A 20,863-nucleotide genomic window follows, 5' to 3' on the forward strand; every position below is an offset into this window, starting at 1 on the left:
GCGTCCCTAAATCCCAAAGGTTGGAACATCCTAAGCTTTCGTGTGACTCCCCTCTGACAACTGTTAGGAGGTTCCTCTCTTTCATGCAGCCTTTTTCCACAGGTGAGAGAAGTCTGTCTAAAGTGAACATCAAGGGTGGTCCTAACAGGAAGAATGAGGGGAGGGGCCGAGGGGCCTCCCCAAGCCTTAGAGAGAAATGGGGGGAGGGGAGCACGCCTCACCTGCCGCTCAGGTGCTGCCCCTGGGTCTGTCCTCTTTGTCGTGAACCGAGATGTGGGCCTACCAGTCCCCTTCCGGCCCACGCCTTTTACCCGCCCCCCGGACCTTGCAGCAACAAAGAAGCCCCCGAATATGATGCAAAGTCTCGCCAATGAGCCGTCACTGGGGTGACTGCAGAACATCTCGGGAACACGGCCTCGTGGCTGGAACCCCGACCCCTCCCCGCATCACGGGCCCTGAGCGGGGAGCTTGCCCAGGCCTGTCAGCCCGCCCCCGCCAATGGGGGCTCAAGCCAGGCCAGAGGAGAGAGGCGAGGTGCCTGACAGACAGCGGTGCGTGGGTCCTGCTCCTGTGTTCAGGGCAGGCGGCTTGGGCGAGGCTTCCCCGGCCGTGAAGCCCCAGCGATAGCAGAGCCGGCCTGCTGTGTGGACACGACCTCAGGACACAGCGGGCCTGGCACTCAGCACACTTTCTATATTCTTGTCTCTGACGGTAGGAGGCCGGCCTCATTTCTTTATTCTTTTTCTTTCACTATAACCCGCCTTTCTTTCTATTCTCTGGCCCCAGATTCCTCTTGGCATCTGGGCACTGGCTTGCGTTCTCCAAGCGTTTGGGGACCAGAGCGGCGTGGCGGCCCTTGTGAGCGGCGGCATCAAAGCCTGGTTTTCTGGGGCTGGGAGCCTCCTGCAGGCCTGGGCGACACGGGCCCAACTTGCGAGGAAGGAGCCCTCTTACAGATCGGGCTGGGGGGCCGGAGCGGAGCGGGGGGGAGGGGCTGTAACTACCCACGGAGGCCCTGAAATCCAGCCTCGCTCTCTGTGGGAAAGGGGAGAGCGGCCTTCCCAGGGCGCCTGCCTCAAGCTCCAGGGACGCAGGTCCGGAGCCGCCGCTGCCCCCACCAGGAAGCTAGTCTGCAGGCTGCTAGTGGCCCCCCTCCCCCGCTCATGGGCCTTCTCCCTCTGACTCAGATCTGACGTCTTCTCTCTCCACCCCCCCACCCCGTCCCCAAACACCCCCATGGCCTGGCCTGGCCCGCTCCTGGCAGCCGTGGGCGTGCAGATGAGGATGGAGTTCCTGCGGCGTACGTTCTGGGCGGCCACCCGGCAGGTGGGTGCCAGGGGTCGGGGGGGGGGAGCTGGATGCTCAGGGTGAGGACCCCCGACCTGTGCACCTGGCTGCTGCCACGAGCAAGGCCCTGCCTGCATCTCAGCACCCGGACCCCCTGCACACACTCCCCGCGCGTACACGCAAGGCACGCGCCACGGGCGCACCGCACAAGCACACACACACGTCACACCGTGCACATACCCCTTGAGTACACACCGCATTCACCAAACGGGTATGGGGCACACCCCTGCACACACATCACAGGTGTGCCGTGGACTCCATCCCCACACAGATGCATCACACACACGCACACACCACACACACAGGTGCACAGCTCATGGTTCCCCTCTTCCCTCCAGTGCGGCGCTGCGGAGGGTCCGTGCCCGGAGAGCTGCCAGGACAGTGTGAGCTCCCCACGGGGGGAATACGGTGGGAGAGGGAAGCAGCCCCCAGCCCGCGTCCTCCCGATGGGCCAGCCCCTCCTTCCCTGCAGCCCGGGCTCCACACAGAGGGCCTCCCTACACGGTCGGGCAGGCAGGGGCCGGGGCTCAGTGGCAGGGCCTGGCCTTGACCTCCTTCTGGGTCTCTTCCCAGGGCCTGGACTGCTTCGTCATAGACAACAACGGATTCATCCTGATCTCGGAGAGGCCCCAGGAGGTAAGGCACTCGGGAGGCCCAGTGGCCTCGATGGTCAGAGAAAGCCCAGGGCCAACTAGAGGAAAAGGTCTGATGAAAACGGAGTCTCTTCCTAGAACCACAGCCAGCACCGCAAGACCCCCAGATCCAGACTTCTCAACTCACACGCCCAGAGGAAACCTTACGTCTCGGGTCTTCTCCCACGATTGCTGGCAGGGAGCTGTCCACATGATGAGGCCCCAGCTTTTCTGTCTGCAGCCTTGCCCTGGGGGCCTCCCCCAGAGTCCTACACCCGCTCCTACTGCCCACCCCCTACCCCCTCCGCCTCTCCCCTCTCCCATCAGTCCGTTCAGGCGGCTGTAACAAAACCCACAGACTGGGCAGCTTACAAACCACAGTTCTGGGGGTGGGAGATGCGAGACCAGGGTGCCAGGGGCCGGGGTAGGCCCCGTCCAGGTTGCAGGGCTCTCACTGTGCCCCCTCCTGGCGCGAGGGACAGGGAGGGCTCTGGGGTCTCTTTTCTAAGGGCACCAACCCCACTGTGAGGGCTCTGCCCTGGGGGGCGTGTTTCAGCATGTGAATCTGGGGGACACACAGGCCACAGCGCCCACCCTTCTATCTCCTTGGGGCTGGGTCCAGGCCTTCCCGCTTCCCGTCTGGACCTCCCTTGTGGGAAATTCTGTCCTAACCCTCCAACCTGGCTTTGCTGCGAAGGGAGTGAACGGTGGCACTCCCCATCACACGGCACGGCTGCGCACCCAGGAACCCCACGTGCCCAGACCGGCCGAGGAGAAGGTACAGCCACAACCTTGTATTTGCTGAGCCCCAAGTTATTTATTTAGCCAGAAATTACACCTGAACCAATGCTGAACACATTCACCTAAAGCGATGCCTTGAAATGAGCCAGGAGCATCAAGGGGCCTCCAGCCTAAGGGACACGGGGTGTGGTCCAGCGGGAGCTTTGCCACTAATCAGACGTGTGGTTGGGTGGCCTGGGCCCATCTCCCCCTCTTGGAATAAGGGCCTGGGCTGCGTGATTTCTCAGGTCTGGGTGCCCAGGTGCCGCAGAGCCGTGGGGAGCGAGCCGATCTATGACAGCAAAGTTACTCAGACTTGTATTTCTCTAAGCACGTGTCTACTCAGCGTATTTACCCTTATTTTCTCAGCCATTACATTATCTTATCACCCCGTGTGTAGTTTTAAAAGGCACCTCACATCCTTTGTAAAACAGAGGACGTAAGTGAAATCTCATTTTCGTCGCAGGGTTGGGACCTTCCAGGGGCTTCCACACAGCCCCCTCCCCCCAACCAGGCCCATCAGGGGTGGGACGTCCCTCCATCATCTCTGGTGACATTATTAGGCTCATTTTATACCCGAGGGACAAACTGAGGCTCTGCCAGTTTAGGTTATTAACCCAAAAGCTCAGGGCTGCAGAAGAGGCAAACTTTGAACCTAGAGATACACGTAGAGCCGCAACGGGGGGGGAGGTTCTAGAAGAGCCCTCCCGGGAGAGGGAGCAGGCTGCAGGAGCAGTGGCTTTGATGGGACCGAGAATTTGTAGGGCGGGGCTGGGCTGGCGGGTGTGGCATCCGGTCTGCCAGGGGTCATCCTCCCGCCGAGCCCCTGCCCCAGGTCATTAGGACCCAGAAGGCCTGGCCTGCGTCAGTCTCCGGGGCTGGTGCCGGGGCTCTGCGGGTGGCGGTCTCCTCCCCCTGGACGGCTCTGACCCCAGACTGGGCTGTGAGGCTCTGAGACGGCTGGAGGGGGTAACGGCGTGTGCGGGCTGCCCTGTGTCAGGAGTCACGACGCCTGTGCTCGGTGGACACTGGAGACTAGAGTGAGGCCTGGCCTGAAGGTCCGCGGAGCACGGAGCTGGAAGCCGGGCGCTGACTGTCCAGCCATCCAGCCATTTCTGCTTTTTTTAAACTCCTTCACTCCACAGCCCTGCCGCACTTACCTGTTGCTCTGTAACAAGTCACCCCCAGCTGGGGGGCTTACACCCCAAGACCCACGATCTCCCAGCCTCTGTGGTGAGGAGCCGGTGTGCTCGGCGGGCGGGCCAGGCTCGGGGTCTCCATGAGGCATCAGCGGGGCCTGACCTGCGAAGGGCCAGATCCCGCTGCCCCGGGGGCCTCCTGGGCTGCGGAGAGCCAGTGAATGTCAGCGGCATGAGGCCGCGGTGCCCTGGGACCGGCTCTCAGAAGGGACAGCGCCACTTGGACCGTGTTCTGTTCACTAGAAGCAGGTCGCTGGGTCCAGCCTACACGCAGGGGAAGGGTACAGAGCCCTGAGGCCCAGGAGGCTGGGCGACTGTGACCCGTCCAGGCTCTCCCACCACAGACCCCTACCCCCTCCCCAGACACACCCAAGAGCCTCAAGGGCCCGTGACCTGGCCCCTCCCCCTTCGTTTGCCCCTCCCCCTTTCCTCCCTGGGCCTCAGAGTGCGGTAGGGGGACCAGTAGCCTCTGGGGAATTGATAGAAATGCAAGTTCTCAGGCCCCGCCCCAGACCGAGTGAACCAGAAACTGGGAGTGGGCGACCACCTGCACTGCAAGCTCCCCCCACCCCCCCGAATGTAATGAGGTCCAAGGACCACTGCCCGGGCCTCTGCCAGTGGTCTGGACGCACCTTGCCACCTGGGCTCACGTGCCGGAAGGCCCAGGTGACACTCCCTGTTCTGCCAGGTCCGTCCCGGGGCCCAGGGAGGGAGGCCTGTTGCTTCCATGGTGCCAGTGGGGGCTGCCCTCCCGGAGAAGAGGCGGGTGCTCTCTGCCAGGGCAGCCTGTCCTGGAGGTCACGTTGAACGGGGGGCACCTTTCTCCAGTGTCCAGGAGCTTGTCTTACTCTCAGGAAACTCCCCTTCCAGAATCAGGGGTCTGGACAGCGGGGATATCGGTGAATAAGCCTGGAGTCAGGACAGACTCGGGGGACAGGCTCGTGGGGAGGGAGCCAGCCTCCCCAGGAGCCTCGGTTCCACCCCGATCAGGAGGCTCAGATCACTCAGCCTCGCCCTGGTCGCTTCCCTCACTCTGCCCTTCAGCAAATGCGCAAACAATCACCATGGCCTCTGGGGATCCGCCTGCCAGGATCTCGCTGTCTGGTAGCACAGACACACACACGTGCACGTGCATAAAACACACGACAAATCAAGTTTCACCTTCCTGCACGCGATTCACCCAGAAGTGTTCAAAGAATTCTGCACCTTTTAAAAACAAATCTGATTGCAACGCCTAGATTGATTTCACACCAACTTAGAATTTAAAAGCACTGAGAGGCGTGGCTGGAGCTGTCCCAGGAGAGGGCCGGTGGAGTGGAGTCAGATGGGCCACGATTCAAGGGCGTCTGGAGAGGAAACCCAAACACAGGTAAAGTCTGGCACTCAGAGCAATGTCCTCATCCTGCTTTCCCCCCTCCTCGCCCTCACAGATGGGACGATTCCTGGGGGAGGTGGACGGCGCCCTCATGACCCAGCTGCTCAGCATGGGGGTGTTCAGCCGGTAAGTAGGGCAGGCGTCACACACCCCCCCCGGAATACACACTGAGGAGGGGGGTCGGATGCTAAATGGACCAGACAGACTTCAGAGCCCGACCTCAGAACCCACAGTGAGCCCCACAGGGCTCCAGAAGCAGCCTTTCTGAAGCCTGGAACTTGATGGGGGCGGGGGAGGGGGGAGGACGGGGAGTGGGGAGAGGGGCTGAGGTCATGTGACCCTTAGCAGGAAAACCAGATTTGCCGTTCGTTGTCTTTGAAGCACAAAGACAAGAACAGAAATGTCGTTTTCTGACCTGCTGATCACGCACCCTCCTGGATCCAGGTGTCCAAAAACCTGGCTGCAAACTCCCCCAGGGCGGGGGCGGGGGCGGGGCGGGGGATGGGGTCCGGACTGCCATGCCCTGCTTCTGGTTTCAGAGTGACCATGTACGACTACCAGGCCATGTGCAAACCTCAGACCCACCACCACAGCGCCTCCCAGCCCCTGGTCAGCGTGAGTGCCACCCCAGACCCCGCCCCTGCCGGACGCCAGCCTGTCCCTTTCTCTCCAGGGCCCCAGGGCCACTCAGTCCTCTCCCAGCGCTCCCCGCATGCAGCCCGCTCCCCCGCACCAGGGTCTTATCTGGGCGGCCTCAGGGCAATTGCTCTGGCAGAGGAACAGGCTGCAGCCCCTTTCTTGACTGGTTCCCCACCTTCACCCCCAGTGCCGTCCACACATCATCAGGGACCCCAGAGATGCCACCCAGTGTGATGACAGGCATCGTCCGCCCTACAGTAGGAATTCCCCAGAAACCGCAGCTTCCCGCTGCTCCCGCTGCCGGGAAGGGGCAGGGGAGACCCCGGGGTGTGGTCTCTGATGGTGCAGAGCGAGGGGGCCCTGGGGCTCACGGTGTGTTCCCTCTCCTCCCAGCCCATCGCTGCCCTCCTGACTGCTACCAGGTGGCTGGTGAACGAGCTCTTGCTGTGAGTGAGGGGCGGGGGGGCTTTGTGCAGGGGTGGTTTATGAGGGAGCCCTTTGAGGGGAGCTGCCGAGGTCCCCACGACCCCAAAGGAGGAGGGTGAGGTCCCCAGGTGGAACCGGCCAGGCCTGTATGGGACGCCCCTCCTACATGCCGCTGCCACCAGGAGCCCTCAGCAGGGACAAGGGTGTCCTGGGGGCGAGAGGCAGACAGCTTGGGGCCCCACTGGAGAGGGCAAGCAGGTCTCCAAGATTCACTTGTGCCTGACAGGCTCCTGCTGGAGTGGAGCGCCTGGGGCTCCTGGCGTGGGGACAGCGGGGCCGAGGGTGAGTGTTGTTCCAGCCTCCACCTGGAAACCGTCACCTCAGGGGGAGGGGCGGGGGCTCCGGAGTCCACCGCTCACATCTGTCCTGTCGGCTTCTCTCATCACCTTCCCTCACCCCTGTGTGACGTCACACCATCCCGGGTACCACCAATCCACGTGACATCATCCATCCCACGTGACGTCATTCACCCCCGTGTAACATCATCCACCTCGTGTGACATCATCCATCCCATGTGATGTCATTCATCCCGTGTGACATCACGCCCACATGTGACATCACCACCTGTTTGATATCATCACCACCCCATGCCGTGCACGGGTCCTGGGCAGCCAAGGCCGTCTTCCATCACTGTAAGTAGGGCGGCCAAGGAGCTGTGTGCTGGGCTGGGCGCTGTCCCGGGAAGCTCCCTCCATCTGGACCCCCTGACTCCAAAGGCCCCTCCCAACTTACAGCCCTGCTCCTTCGGGGTGTGGGTGTAGCCCAGAGCTCATCCCACGCAAGCGCAGCCCTGCCCCAGGGAAATGCAGCACCCCAGCCCTCTCCTGGTCTGAGAGCGCTTACAGCGCCAGGAGGAAATCTGCGTGGTCCCGAGGCCGTGGCCCCTCACGGGCGAGCGGGGTCTGCTCCCCCAGGGGTGGACGTGGGCTCCCCCAGGGGTGGACGTGGGCTCCCCCAGGGGTGGGCGTGGGCCGTCCGGGGCGGCTGCCAGGCCTTTGCCCTGGGTTAGCTGAGTCCTTTCTGGGCCGACTCGAGGGACCACACAGGCCCCACTGAGGAGCCCAGGAAGCTGGGCGCAGGGCCCCCGCCTGGCTCTCCAAGTAGCCACGGGGGCAGGGGGCGGGGGCAGACCCAGGGCTTGTCCAGGAGCTTCCCCCCTGCACGGAGGGAGGGGGGAGAGGACGAAGGGCTGCCGTCTCCCAGGGCCCCCCCCAGCCCCTGCCCTCCTCTCAGCCCCTGGACGTCACTGCTGATGGTGAGGAGAGAGACGGGTATCCCCAAGGGTCCCCAAGCGCGTCACCCACACGCAGCCACTCCCCTCCCCCGGCCCCAAGTCCTGGCCGGGAGCCACCTGCCAGTGGACGGGTGTCTCACTCCTGGCACGGTGACCGCACTGCCCGGGGCGTCAAAGCCCATCCCCGCAGCTGTGGCCGAGGCGCCCCTGAATCCACGCCCTCTCCGTGTCCCCGCAGCCCACAAGCACAAGAAGCAGGACGTGCTGCAGCCCTGCGACACCACCTACCCCGTGTTCGTGCACGAGACGGCCATCCAGGGGGCCAACGGCATCGTGGAGTGCGGGGGCTGCCAGAAGTGAGAGGGGCTGAGCGGGACGGGGGAGGGATACCCGCGGGCGAGGCTCAGAGCAGAGACCACAGGCCGCGCGCCCAGGGCACCAAGTGCGGGGCTGGCCGGGGACGGAGAGGCGGCCCGGGGCCAGGGCAGGCTCGAGGAAGGGACGCCAGCTCTCCCTTAGACGTCCGTCCACACAGAGGACTGAGAGGCCCCAGGATGCTCCTGGGAGTGGCTGGGGCACCTGGCACTTCCATCCCTGGGTCCCACTCCCGAGGGGAGGTCGCTGGTCCCCCAGCTCCGCCAGGCCCTGACCCAGGGAGGAAGGGAGGCCTGGCTGAAAGCGCTGGCCCGCTGACTCTCACCTGGACCCCGGGCCGCCCCACCCCCAGGAGGTTCTGTCCTGACCCCGAGGCTATGGTCTCCCCTAGGCTGTGCTGGAGGGAGGGATTCTACCATCACCGCAGCCAGTTTCTCGGGAATATTGTTATTTGTACACTTATCTCAGAGGCTGGCAGTGCGGACACACGAGCAGTGTGGGTAAAGCCAAGTCCTCAGAGCAGACGACCTTGATTTAAGAGGGGCTGTGTGGCCTCGGGCGCGTTACTTAACCCGCTTCTGGCTTCAGTTTTCCCACCTGCAAAACACGGATAATACCAACCTCATACGGCGCGGTGAAGGTTAAATATATACGTGTGCCTGTGTGCACGTGTGTGTGTGCACGTGCGTGTCCACGTGTGTGTGCACGTGCATGTAGGAAGTCCTCCACCCCATAGCAGAGGCCGAGCGGTGGCTGTCGCCAACGCACTTGGCCGAGCGAGGGACCACGACTGGCTTGCACCTGCGCTCCCTGCCCTCCAGGCGGCGTGTGGGACTGTGGGACCACCTCACGGCCCGGCGCGAGCACTGCATCCCCGCCCGGAGCAGGGGCGGCCGCGCAGCCCTGTTTGCTCGGGACAGTCCTGACTTGCTGTCCCCATGTGTGTCAACAGCAGCTCCTGTCCCCTCCCCCGCAGATGTTTGGGCTTCCTCACTTCCAATCTGCTAGGAAAGGAGCAGAGCAGCTGCAAAGGCTCGTGTGGAAAATAAGCCATGCAGCCCATCGGTTGCTGGGACGGTTCCCGGGCTGCCCACCCCCCCGGGCTGACCCGGCCCCTCCTCACACCCGCCTCCAAAAGAGCCTCCCCTACAAGCCCAGGGCCCAGCTGCCGCAGGAACCTCCACAAGCCACCTCTCTGCCGCAGGACGTTCGTGATGCAACAGATTCCCTCCAGCAACCTTCTCCTCCTGGTGACGGACCCCGCCTGTGACTGCAGCGTCTTCCCGCCAGTCCTGCAGGAGCCTACGGAGGTCAAATATATCCTCCCGACCCTCCAGCATGTACGGGCGAGGGAGGGGTGGCGGGTAGGACATGACACTGAGGGGCTCAGATTTTGAGAGGCAGAGGCCAGCCTCCCTTTTGCCACCAACACCACCCCTCCCCCAAGAGCATCGCTACCTGTCCTCCCCCCTCCCCGGGGCCCCAGTGCTGCTTCTGACCCCGGAAGCCACTTCCAAGGCAGCTGGTCCCACCAGAGGTCAGTTCTTCCAGAGCTCGGCCCCCAGAGTCTCCAGTACCAGCTCCGTCGGCAGGTGTGTTCACCTTAACAGGGAGTTCTGCACATAACGCCACGGTCAAGTGTGACAAGATGCGCTCCCGGAAGCTCCGCCGGCGACCGGATGCCTGCCACGCCTTCCATCCAGAGGTAGGGGTGGGGGGTGGGGGGGCTCCACCCCCAAACCCTCAGCCCTGAGCTTGTGCCCTTCAGATGTGAGCGCGTCTGGACACGTGGATGCAGCTGTGAGGGCACCCACACATGTGCATTCACGCTGGGCCCCGTGTCATTCTGATACTAAGTCAGCGGGAGGGACCCGGGGTGTTTTACAAGGAGAGCCGCACCTCCCAGGGTCGGGGCCCTCAGTGCGTCATAACACAGCCTCTCCGTACGGCCCTCACTGCACTCAGCTCCACGTGGTCCAAGCAAGTAGGAGGAAACCGTTAGGCACGTAATACCGCTGGTGACGGGCCCTGTGCACCCACCACGTAGCTGGGCTCCTTGTACATGGGGCCGTCCCTGCTGGACATGGCTGCCTCCACACCCAAGGTGCTCCCAGAGTCCAGGGCTTCTCTGAAGCCCTTCTAAGAGGATGAGCCCACAGTCCCTCCAAGGCTGGGGCCAGCGAGAAGGCTCGAGTCCAGCTCTGGGGCTGAGTGAGCAGCCTCTGCCCTCCCCTAGAAGGCAGGGGTCTAAGAAAGGGGGCAGTATTCCCTCCGCCTGCTGGAACTTCCCTCTCTCCCCAGCCCCTTGGCCCCTATTAGTTGGCCCCAGCGATCCCTCTCCAGACCCCCGGCCACCTCTGCCTGGGGCGGTCACCCCATCGTGAATGCCCTGGGTTCACAGGAGAATGCCCAGGACTGTGGCGGCACCTCGGACACCTCAGCCTCACTCCCCCTGTTCCTGCTGCCTCTGGGTGCCTGGGTACTGCTGCCCCAGCTGCTGCGGTGACCCCTGCTCCGGCCGGCCGGTTTTGACAAGGTGACCCTTCCAGAGACATTGTAAAGAGTCAGCAGCTGAAGTGGGGTCCAGCGCTCTACACTTAGGTTCTCACCCAGGTCCATGCTCATCCAGTCTTGGGCTGATGGTCCCCTGCCCCCGAGATTGCTGGACGGAACCAGAAATCACTCCCAGAGACCTTCCGGGTGCCTGGTACCGTCCACCCCGCGTCTCAATGGGCAGCCTCCCTGCCCTCCTACCTTCTCTTTGGAGTCCAGCGTGAACTCAATTTGGACCAAGACAAAAGAGTTTTGTTCCGTCTATTCCCCAGAAGTCCAGACCCAGCCAAAGAAAGGGGCAGCTCTTCCTAATGAATCTGGTTGGTCTTCAGTAGAATCCAAGGACTTAAATGTACTGAGAAAGAGTAGAGGAATGAGGCCAACAGCAGAAAGGGGAGGAGGGCAGGAACGGGCCCCACGGGAAACACATCTGCCCTAGGGTGAGATGCCTGATGGGGGATCAGCTCAGCCTCCCAGCTGCAGCTCAAAAGATGTGTGTGTGTGTGTGTGTGTGTGCGCGCGCGCGTGTGTGTGCGTGTGCCTGAGAAACAGAGAGACAGGAGACAGAGAGAGACAGAGAAAAGGCAGGGTCCTTTACATGAACATGGCCACACATGATGTCCACAAACTGTTGCTATTAAAAACATCTTTCCAAAGCCCTAGTGTTTACATCCTTCTAAGAAAAAGCCAGTAGGATAAGCTATACAGCTGCTGCCTCGGAAGAGGGTGCGAAGTCAGGGGAGGTGGCAGGGACGGCTGCAGCCAAGCAGAGGGGTCCCAGGAAAAAGAGGGGTCTTCACGGTGGCATGGTCAGGGGGCTCCTGAGAGCTCCAGGCCCCCAGGAGGTCCAGGTCCCAGGCTGGTCTTTTTCTGGCCACTGATCTACAAGAGAGACTACCTGAATCTGTCCCTGGGGTTGGAACTTTGGGGAACACTGCAATTTGCAAAGCGGACTCCAGTGGGAAGGGAGACACATCTGGGTACCCCTCCCTCAGGGTCTCGGCGCCGGGGCTTCCTCCCCCGTAGAGCCGGCTCCCCAGGGACCACAGTCCCCACTGTGGGAGCAACACTAAAGGCGGAACAGTGCAGAAACTCTGGGGTGGCCTCCGACCTCTGAGTTTAACCGGCCTCCCAGGAGGAGGTCCAGCCCAGCCCCATGACGAGCAAGGACCATGTGCGCTGGGCCTCTGGGGACCCCCTCCCAGCCCCCCACACTCGTACGTGCAAGCTTCCCACCAGCAAACAGCCTCGCCAACTCCTTCAAACACACGATGACGTTCGTGAAGCGCCTTCCACGTGCGGACACGTTACTCTCACTGCTGTCACGTTCCCCGTATCTACCTGTGAGGTGGGCACCAGTGGCCCAGTGACAGCTGAACTGGAGCCTCAGACAAGGTGAGGGCCAAGGCCGGCTCGCTCAGCAGCCAGTTTGCGAGGCAGAACAGTGCTTGGAGAGCTGAACGCACCGTGGAAGGAACAGGCACCAACTCATCCAACCCGTACAACCACCCGCTGCCGTGGGTCCTATTCGCTCCTAGAACAGGAAACCCAGGCTCGGAGTTGAAACCTGGCTCCAAGTTATGGGAAGAGTACTGTGAGGCGTGAACGTGAGGCTCATACACTGAGCCTGAAACTGTGTGGCCTGCAGTCAGCACTAGTTACATGTCACCTACTCTCATCTATCAGAGCATCCTGTTTCGTGGCGGAGAGCCTGGAGAAATGACCATTTGGAGGTCAAGAACAACAGGCGAGGTCACAGGTGCCCACCTGGCGCAGGTGGGCGAGGAGGCAGCGGCGGGCCCGTCTCCCGCCCCCTCGGCTGCTGCAGCCCAGCTCCCCACTTGGTGTCACAGAGACCTCGTGGCAACAGCCCCTCCCTGCTGGGGCCCCTGGCTACCCTGCACCCTTCTGCAGCAACAGTACAAGCCCAGACCCTGACCGCCAGCCTCTCTCCAGGACAGCGTCCCATTCCCCACCCAACCAGGGAGAGCCTTTTCAGGCAAATTTATCAACTATCTTGGCCAGGTAAATTTTTAATATTTATTTATTTATTTAGGCTGCGCCAGGTCTTAGTGGCAGCACACGGGATCTTTAGTGGTGGCATGCAGACTTCTTAGCTGTGGCATGCGAACTCTTAGTTGCAGCATGCATGCAGGATCTAGTTCCCCGACCAGGGATCGAACCAAGGCCCCCTGCATTGGGAACACAGAGTCTTATCCATTGAACCACCAGGGAAGTCCCGGCCACATAATTTAAAAACCAAGCTTAGGCATGCCCTAGAGCCCTCACGCTGCAATTACTGAACCCGTGTGCCACAACTACTGAAGCCTGCGCAGCTACAGCCCGTGCTCCACAACAAAAGAAGACGCCACAATGAGAAGCCCACGCACCGCAACGAAGAGTAGCCCCGGCTCGCCACAACTAGAGAAAGCCTGCGCGCCGCAACGAAGACCCAATGCAGCCAAAAATGAGGGACTTCCCTGGTGGCACAGTGGTTAAGCATCCGCCTGCCAATGCACAGGACATCGGTTCAAGCCCTGGTCTGAGAAGATCCCACATGCCGCGGAGCAAATAAGCCCGTGCGCCACAACTACTGAGCCTGAGCTCTAGAGCCCGTGAGCCACAACTACCAAAGCCCACGCGCCTAGAGCCTGTGCTCTGAAACGAGAAGCCACTGCAATGAGAAGCCTGCACACGGCAGAGAAGAGTAGCCCCCGCTCACCACAATTAAAGAAAGCCCGTGTGCAGCAGTGAAGACCCAATGCAGCCAAAAATAAATAAACTTAAAAAAATAAATAATTTAATGTAAAAATTAAATAAATGAAAACCAAACTTAGGAAGTGCTGGGGTAACTCCTGGCCTCATCTGCTTCAGCCCCGGCTCCGCATGGCCAGGAGTGGACTGTAAGGCCTGAACTCCCTTTCAGAACCAACGGAAGCAAAAACCGTTTGATACACCGTGGTTCTAACCACCCCCAAAGGACAGCAGGGGGCAGCCTGGCTCAAGCTAAAGAGCCATCACCTTGATTTCTGAGGAACAAAGTTAAAACCAAAGCCATTTAGTCGATGGCAAGATTCTGGGCACAGAGGCCTGAAATCCCTATTCCTATAAACACCGTCACCTCGTGGGAGACCGAGAGCACAAGGTACCGCCAGTGCCTTCCTCAGGGCAGGGATATACTAACTCCTAAGCCTGCCTAGTAATGTGTGTACTTTAGTGGAAGTGCTGCTGTCAGGTAAAAGGCTCCAACCACCGCTTCACAATGCCACGTGGAGTTTCGGTTTGGGAGGGCAAGGGAGCAGACACCTCTCGAAGTCAAGGAAGCAAACACGGAGGAGGAATGAGAGCAAGAGGTTGGCAAAGACGCTAGCCAATCCCTGCGGCTCATCTGAGGGATACTGACCTCGGGGAGCTGGGCTCACAGGTGAGAAAGCAGGTCCGGGTCCCAGCAGGCCCGGGCACTGTCCCCAGGCCAGGGCAGCAGTGAGAGGCCTTTCCTCCTGCGTGGCTGGACATCTGCCATCACTGCGGAAGGTAGAGCTGGACTGGACTTGTTTGCCCCAAGGCAGGCAGCTGAAGGTGGGAAAATCCCTCCAGCGGGACACAGGGACTGGGGTCAGTGCTCCGTGCTGAGCAGACCCCTCTGGAGACCAGGGATTATTCCTGGGGTGATTCGGAAGCAACGGCACCTGGAGCCGTCTCCAGGCCACAGAGCCCTAGCAACCGTCGGCCCAGATTCAAACACATCCCTATCCACTTCCTTTCCAAGGCCACGGACATGGCTGAGAAAGCCTTCCAGCTCAGCAAAGGACTAGGGAAAACCAGGGGGTGTCTGTAGGCCTCGAGGACTGTCACCAAGAACAGGACGCCACCAGTTCCCATTCCCGGGTGACCTACGCAAAAACCCTCAAGTTATTTCTACACTTAAAGTGAGAATTCATCCAAATACTGGAAATCCCCCTGAAAATACTAAATTTACCTAAGGCAAAAGGGTTGGGATCTCCTCTCTTTTCTCAAATTACATGGAAGGGCTAACAAACGCCCAACCTTCGGGTCAATATACACGAGACCCTTTAATCCAGTGTTCTTCTTCGTGTAAAGAAGGCTGGCATGGGCGTCAGACCTGCCCCTTGTAGCCTCCTCACCTATAGAACAAGAGTGAAACACCACAGACGTGTTCGGTGGGTGCTGCATTCAGTGGGATGAGGCATTGAGGCCTTTAACAGATCCCTCTGCATGAGGCACTCCTTAGGGAGTACTTTTGTAACTTTAACAATAAATTAAGAACTGCCCCTTAGAGCTAGCTCTCCCCTCCATTCTACACCTGGTACCCCCAGTTATGATGAAAGCATGAAGGCTGGGAAAATCTGAGTTGGGCGTAAGCACTTTGTTTTTTAAACTGCACCATCTTTATTAACTCATTACTATCCTGCCAGCCTTATAACACATTAAGAAAATTCAATGGAACCGCAAAATACACAAATTACAAGGCTATCTAAAATTGCGAGAATTTTCAACTCGCGCAAACCCTCAACGTTATATGTGGAAGTGACAGTATACAATGTAACTTTCAAACAACTGGTAGCCCAACTGAGTACACACCCCCCCTAAATGTCCTCAGATACTCTATTCAGTATAGAAACTACCCCTAGTGGCCAAAGAATTCTATTAATAATTCCACAAGATCTTAACTTGTTGAAAAGTTAGTCCACGGAGAGCTTTTTCAGAATGGTCTTCAGCACTCAGACTGGGACATTTCCAAAAATTTAAGCTTCAGTGACTAAGTTCAGGCTTCAAGTAAGAAGTACCAAAAGCTATGGAAAGGAAAGTTGAGGCAGTAAAAACAACAACAACAAAGTTCATATTCCATTTGGTTCTTTTTATTAGAAGGTGAGCAATACAGCAAGTAGGGAAATCCCATGGTGAATGGAACCATCACATAAATGCCCTTCTGGAATCCCAACCCTCTACGATCCTCAAAATTGTGCTTTGTGGCTTCAGCAACTTATAAACAGTAAGGGGGAAAATACCGAAAAGGCCACTATTTAATGGTGAAAGGATGAAGCTGTTAGCGGTCCTAACCAGCCTAGGACCCAAAAAGAAAATTAAAATCTGCACAGAGCAAGCAAGCCTCTGCCTGCTGAGAGTAAGGCATCCAGGCACCAACCTGTGAGAGTTCTCAGCGAGCTGAGACATGCGCGAACGGCGGGGTAGGAGCTGCAGACACACCCGTGGATGGGCGTACACGCCGCCACGCTCCCCAGAGCGAGCAGCGGCTGCTACTGGAGGACGTCTTGAGTGGTGTTAGCTTCATTTTCCTAAGGGTTTGTGCTATGTTGAGCCAGATTCCGCTCCTCCTTTGCAGTGTGGGGCGACCGGGCCCTGGACTGCCGCTTCTGTTGGTGGCGTCACAGGGCTGTGCAGACACACGCCCTGTCCCCCGAGGTGCGTGACCGAAGAGCAAGTGTGGCTTCTGATATGTGCTGCTGCTTCATGAAGCGAAGTGTGCTTCCTCCCAGGTGGGCCCGTCCTGCTGGGCTGGGCTTCCCCATGGGAGTGACACCGCTCATCCTTCTGCCGGCACGGCACCAGCTCACCCACTGAGTCTTTCGCTGAGCCCACCCGGCACCCAGGGCAGTGACCTCACTCAGAATCAAAACTCTCGTAAGTTCTTCGCAAGTTCTTCAATGGATTCTTTCTTCCTGGCTCCCAGCTTTTGCTGGAGATTGGAAGGGGCGAGAAAGTATAACCAAGGAAAAACCCCATACTGAATAAATAGGAGACCCTTCCCATTCCCCCAAACACCCCCTAGAGGCTGCCGACCCCCACGCTCGGGGACTCGACGTTCACTGCTAGTCCCCGCCACCCCGAGGATGTAGTTTAACCGCCTGAAATCCTGGTTGAGAGTAAGAAACTGGACTCAAGCGTTATTCTGATGGCCCTCCCATGAGCCCAGGTCAGGATTCCGTGAGCCAGACCCTCCCCTACCGCCTTTTGACACCCTAACAGGGCACCTCTGGGACATGAGCAGCCTTTTTCACTTCGAGCAGCTCTTCAAAGACTTAACAGCTTCCAGGATCTGGCCAGACCCCATGGCAATAACATAGCATTTCCTTGTAAGACTTGCCACCACACTAGCCCTGAAAAGTGGGGTCCTGGGGTGCTGGCCACTCAGGCACTGGCGGGGCAGTGGGCTCTGCTTTAGGGGCATGCCGCTGGCTTTCCTGTTTGTGGAGAGGTGATGCACCTGCCACCCAGGGTCACCAGAACAGCACCACAGGCAAACGCTCTCTCACCCACGTAAATGTGTCAGGGGCACCTGGAATCCCTCTGTGGCTGGCTCCATGCCAGGAACTATGATGCCAGGAAAGGTCGATTTTTATTCCCGGGGGGAGGAAGGGTACTTTCATGGAGGAAAACGTACAGGGTGGTCCAGAGCTCCACAGCAAGGACACGGAACACTCTCACCCCCGCCCCACCCCTGGCAGCCAGCCGAGTCGCCACCAAGTTGAAGAGGACGCCAGGAAGGGCTGCGATGGGCCCCTGTGCCAACAGTGCCACCCCCCACCGCCCCTCTGCCAGCCTAAGTGACCTTCCCGAGTAGGCGGCTCTCTCTAATGACACAGTCACTAGAGCCTTGACCTAACACATCCCGTTAGCCTCTCACGCGCTGTTTCCACTGAGAAAACGCACGCTGCTCCCGTCCACCTCGGGGCTCCCGAGGGCTCTCAGGAGCGAGAGCGGCCATGCGACTGCCGGGCTGGGCCGTAGGCTCTGCCCCACCAGGGCCCAAGGTATGCCAGCCTTCAGAAGGCACCCTGGTGCACAAGGCATTATACATTCTGGGGCTGTCACCTGATCATCCTGCCGTCGCTTGTGCAAAATTGAAACAGTGTGTGGTACTTGCATGTTTCATTCTATACAAAAATCGTCCCTCCCTCCCCTACCCCTATGTTTTAAACATTTATATAAATTTTTATTTAAACAGTAAGTTAGAAATCTTATTTACATTAATTTCTTTGTTCTCCCAAAAGCACACCCCCCCCTTATAGGATATAAATGTTCACCGAAACTGGTTTGCGTTACTGTTTTCAGGAGAGAGGAGGGAGAAGAATGAGCCTCCAGCTAAACTGTCCCAACATCTACGAAGAAGCAGGACACGGATCAGAAGCCAGCTTGCCCGGGTCTCACAGTGCCCTCACTCAGCAGACCCAAGAACAAGGCAGGGTTTGGGTCGTCTCTCCTCTTCTCCACCTCTGAGGTGGGATTTATTTTTGTTTTCTCTTCCCAGTCGCAGACCACCTGGAGCCCTGGGGCATCACAAAGCCCATGAGGCTGCCAGGGTTTGGGGCTCCTCCGGTACTGGCGTCACCGGCCAGTGAGGGGGCCTGCAGGCACCGCAGGCCCTGGTTAAGGGTCACAGTCCCCGGGCACCGGCAGGTATCACAGTGCATCTTCTTCACTGCAGCCTCCGCCGATCATGAAGCGGAACTCCTGGAGGTTCGAGACACCGTGGAAGTGAACGAAAGCGCCGGCCACCACGAAGATGTGGAAGAGCTGATGGGAGTGGAACTGGAGCAGGGCGGGGTGTGGGGGGAGAGAGACACATTGTTAAACGTTGGCAGAAGGTCCTGAAGATCATTTACGCTGAGTAGGGGGCGGGAGTGGATGCCACAGCTCAGATTCCAGGCATCCACAGACCTCGGAGCATGCAGCAGGCATATCACATTCTGCTGAGTTGAAGGCCAGCTGTCCCCACAGAAATCAAGCTGCAGCCCTAAGCTCGAGACACGAACACATGCGTGCCTGACACTGGGGACTTGGCGGACTCGGGGCAGGTGCTGCCAACAGGCCACAAAGCCCTGAGGACCCCGTGATGCCGAGCAGCGGGCGACGGTCAGACACAGGGGCGTTTCCCTCACTGCTGTCATGGACTAGGACATCATTTATATGCTGCTCTCCTAGGAAACAAAGGGACTTCCAGGATGGGGTAGAGGGTCAAAATACCTGCTGGCTAGAGTTTCCTTCAGCTCTAAGACGCCAGAATTACATGAAGATACGACATCAAAAGACTAGTAGAGGGGGACTTCCCTGCTGGCACAGTGGTTAAGAATCCACCTGCCAATGCAGGGGACACGGGTTTGAGTCCTGGTCCGGGAAGATCCCACATGCCACGGAGCAACTAAGCCCACACGCCACAACTACTGAAGCCCACGCGCCACAACTACTGAAGCCCGTGCGCCACAACTACTGAAGCCCGTGTGCCGCAACTACTAAAGCCCGCGCGCCTAGAGCCTGTGCTCCACAACAAGGGAAGCCACCGCAATGAGAAGCCCACGCACCGCAACGCAGAGCAGCCTCCCCGCTCGCTGCAACTAGACAAAGCCTGCGCACGGCAACGAAGACCCAACACAGCCAAAAATAAATAAAATAAATAAATTTATTTTTTAAAAAAGACTAGGAAAGGAACTTCACTGGTGGCGCAGTGGTTAAGAATCTACCTGCCAATGCAGGGGACACGGGTTTGAGCCCTGGTCCGGGAAGATCCCACATGCCGCGGAGGAACTAAGCCCATGCGCCACAACTACTGAGCCCACGCACCTAGAGCCCGTGCTCTGCAACAAGAGAAGCCACTGTAATGAGAAGCCCGTGCACTGCAATGAAGAGTAGCCCCCGCTCGCCGCAACTAGAGAAAGCCCGCGCGCAGCAACAAAGACCCAACGCAGCCAAAAATAAATAAATAAATGTATTTATTTATTATTATTATTTTAAAAGGACTAGGAAAGCAGGGCCTTCTACTTCCTTCTCAAGTCAGAGGCTGGTCTACAAGCATGTGATGGTTCTGATTTAACTCGTTCTGTTGAATGCTAGTTCATATCAAAGGGGGTTATTGCTCAGTGTACCAAGTATCACTTCAAAACTTACACTATTCTCTCATTATAGTCTCAACATGAAAAATGGCAAAACTAATTATCAAGGGAAAGACATTGATTTCAGAAGTGTCAACTAGACGGATCCACAAGCCACTTCCGAAGAAATACTTCCCAGGAAACCAAAGGGGATGCATTTTCCAAAAAGGCGGGGAGGGGTGTGAAAATTTCTCCATATCAGTGTCAAAACCATGATGAGGCAATCTCAGAAAGATAAATTTGATCATTTGAAGTTCCAAAGATGACCTAAGTTAGCATTTTCTTTTATATGAATAGTAAGCTTTGAAGAGACAGAGGACCAGCTCAGTTTGTGATCATCAGTAGCTGCCTGAGGAGCAGAATCCCGGAAGGTCAGATCCCACCTCAGGCAGCACCGCACTGTTGACATGCCTCAGGCCACCTTCAGTTACAAGAGTGTCTGTCTATTGGCCCCTTGTATTTTCTGCCCCTTCTCTCCTCCTTTCTTACCATTAACCACATCTAGTTATCCTACCTCCTCTTCCAGCCAAACACGTGTATCAGTCCCTCATTACAAATCACTGAATTTTGGTATCAAAAAGGACCTTGGTAAAAACCCGGTCTGTCACCCTCATCTCATACACGAGGAAACCAGACGAAGAGGGACTAGAAGACCTGCCATGCCACACAGTATAGGGCACAGGAGCACAGACTGAAATTCCACTCCTGCCATCTAATAGGCAGAGGTGCTGGATAAGGAGTTACCTAATCTCCCGAACCCTCATTTCCCAAGCTGTCGAGTGAAGGCACTGATAGCAGCTGTTACACTTTACGGGGCCAGTGTATCTAACGAGGCCATCCCTGTAAAGTGCTCCCTCAGCTCTGTGCCAGGCACCACCGCATGTCAGTTACCAATAAACACTAGTCAGTACTGTACTTACTGTCCAGAGAGAGACAAATCATGAGGGAGACTGAGGGCTAGGATACACATATCTGGATTCTGAGTCTGAACCTTCCTCAATTATTCCACTTCCCCATCTGCCAATAACCCACTAGCAGATGGACGGATAGACACTGACCACCCCTGACCATACTCACCCAGATGTCACACTTGCCGGGAAAGAAGCGCTCGGGGATGCGGGCAGCGTACAGGGCTGCTCCCGTGATATACAGGCTGGCCATCAGCATCAACCAGCCGATCTGCCCTATGGTGGCGGCCTTCAGGAAGCCCTCCGAGATGACATAATGCAAGGTGGGAATGACGCCACTCAGGCCAAGGCCCAAGAACACTCCTGGGAATCGTAAGAACACAGTGAAAACGAGGAAGGAGAACTTTGGCACGGTACCAGTGATTC

The 20,863-nt window shown here is 58.3% G+C and overlaps 2 protein-coding genes and 1 long non-coding RNA gene across 6 annotated transcripts in view; 1 reads left to right on the top strand and 2 right to left on the bottom strand.

Moving 5' to 3' along the window:
- CACNA2D4 (calcium voltage-gated channel auxiliary subunit alpha2delta 4) overlaps window positions 1–10,822 on the top strand; it is an 86,076-nt gene extending 75,254 nt beyond the window's left edge. Inside the window, exons 27-38 of the mRNA XM_027093178.1 lie at window positions 1,265–1,326; window positions 1,686–1,730; window positions 1,921–1,983; window positions 5,389–5,459; window positions 5,873–5,948; window positions 6,366–6,418; window positions 6,685–6,740; window positions 7,070–7,090; window positions 7,931–8,048; window positions 9,272–9,384; window positions 9,690–9,772; window positions 10,469–10,822. Coding sequence (XP_026948979.1) covers window positions 1,265–1,326; window positions 1,686–1,730; window positions 1,921–1,983; window positions 5,389–5,459; window positions 5,873–5,948; window positions 6,366–6,418; window positions 6,685–6,740; window positions 7,070–7,090; window positions 7,931–8,048; window positions 9,272–9,384; window positions 9,690–9,772; window positions 10,469–10,573 — 866 coding nt within the window. The 3' untranslated portion in view covers window positions 10,574–10,822. The remainder of the gene's footprint in view (window positions 1–1,264; window positions 1,327–1,685; window positions 1,731–1,920; window positions 1,984–5,388; window positions 5,460–5,872; window positions 5,949–6,365; window positions 6,419–6,684; window positions 6,741–7,069; window positions 7,091–7,930; window positions 8,049–9,271; window positions 9,385–9,689; window positions 9,773–10,468) is intronic.
- LOC113612897 (uncharacterized) lies at window positions 2,300–5,132 on the bottom strand. Its single transcript, XR_003430013.1, has 3 exons — window positions 5,120–5,132; window positions 4,591–4,838; window positions 2,300–4,222 (listed from the first exon to the last, which is right to left on the bottom strand). It is a non-coding gene; the product is annotated as an uncharacterized LOC113612897 (long non-coding RNA).
- A 7,055-nt stretch (window positions 10,823–17,877) lies between the features above and the next one.
- Window positions 17,878–20,863, bottom strand: part of ADIPOR2 (adiponectin receptor 2) — a 49,795-nt gene continuing 46,809 nt past the window's right edge. For all 4 annotated transcript variants that reach the window (XM_027093414.1, XM_027093413.1, XM_027093415.1 and 1 more), the window contains 2 exons: window positions 20,607–20,800; window positions 17,878–18,192 (listed from right to left, as the gene is read on the bottom strand). In XM_027093414.1, coding sequence (XP_026949215.1) covers window positions 18,064–18,192; window positions 20,607–20,800 — 323 coding nt within the window. In that variant the 3' untranslated portion in view covers window positions 17,878–18,063. The remainder of the gene's footprint in view (window positions 18,193–20,606; window positions 20,801–20,863) is intronic.

Source organism: Aethalodelphis obliquidens, unplaced genomic scaffold, assembly GCF_003676395.1.
Source record: "Aethalodelphis obliquidens isolate GAN/ISIS:26980383/991018 unplaced genomic scaffold, ASM367639v1 scaffold83, whole genome shotgun sequence".
Lineage (NCBI taxonomy): Eukaryota > Metazoa > Chordata > Mammalia > Artiodactyla > Delphinidae > Aethalodelphis > Aethalodelphis obliquidens.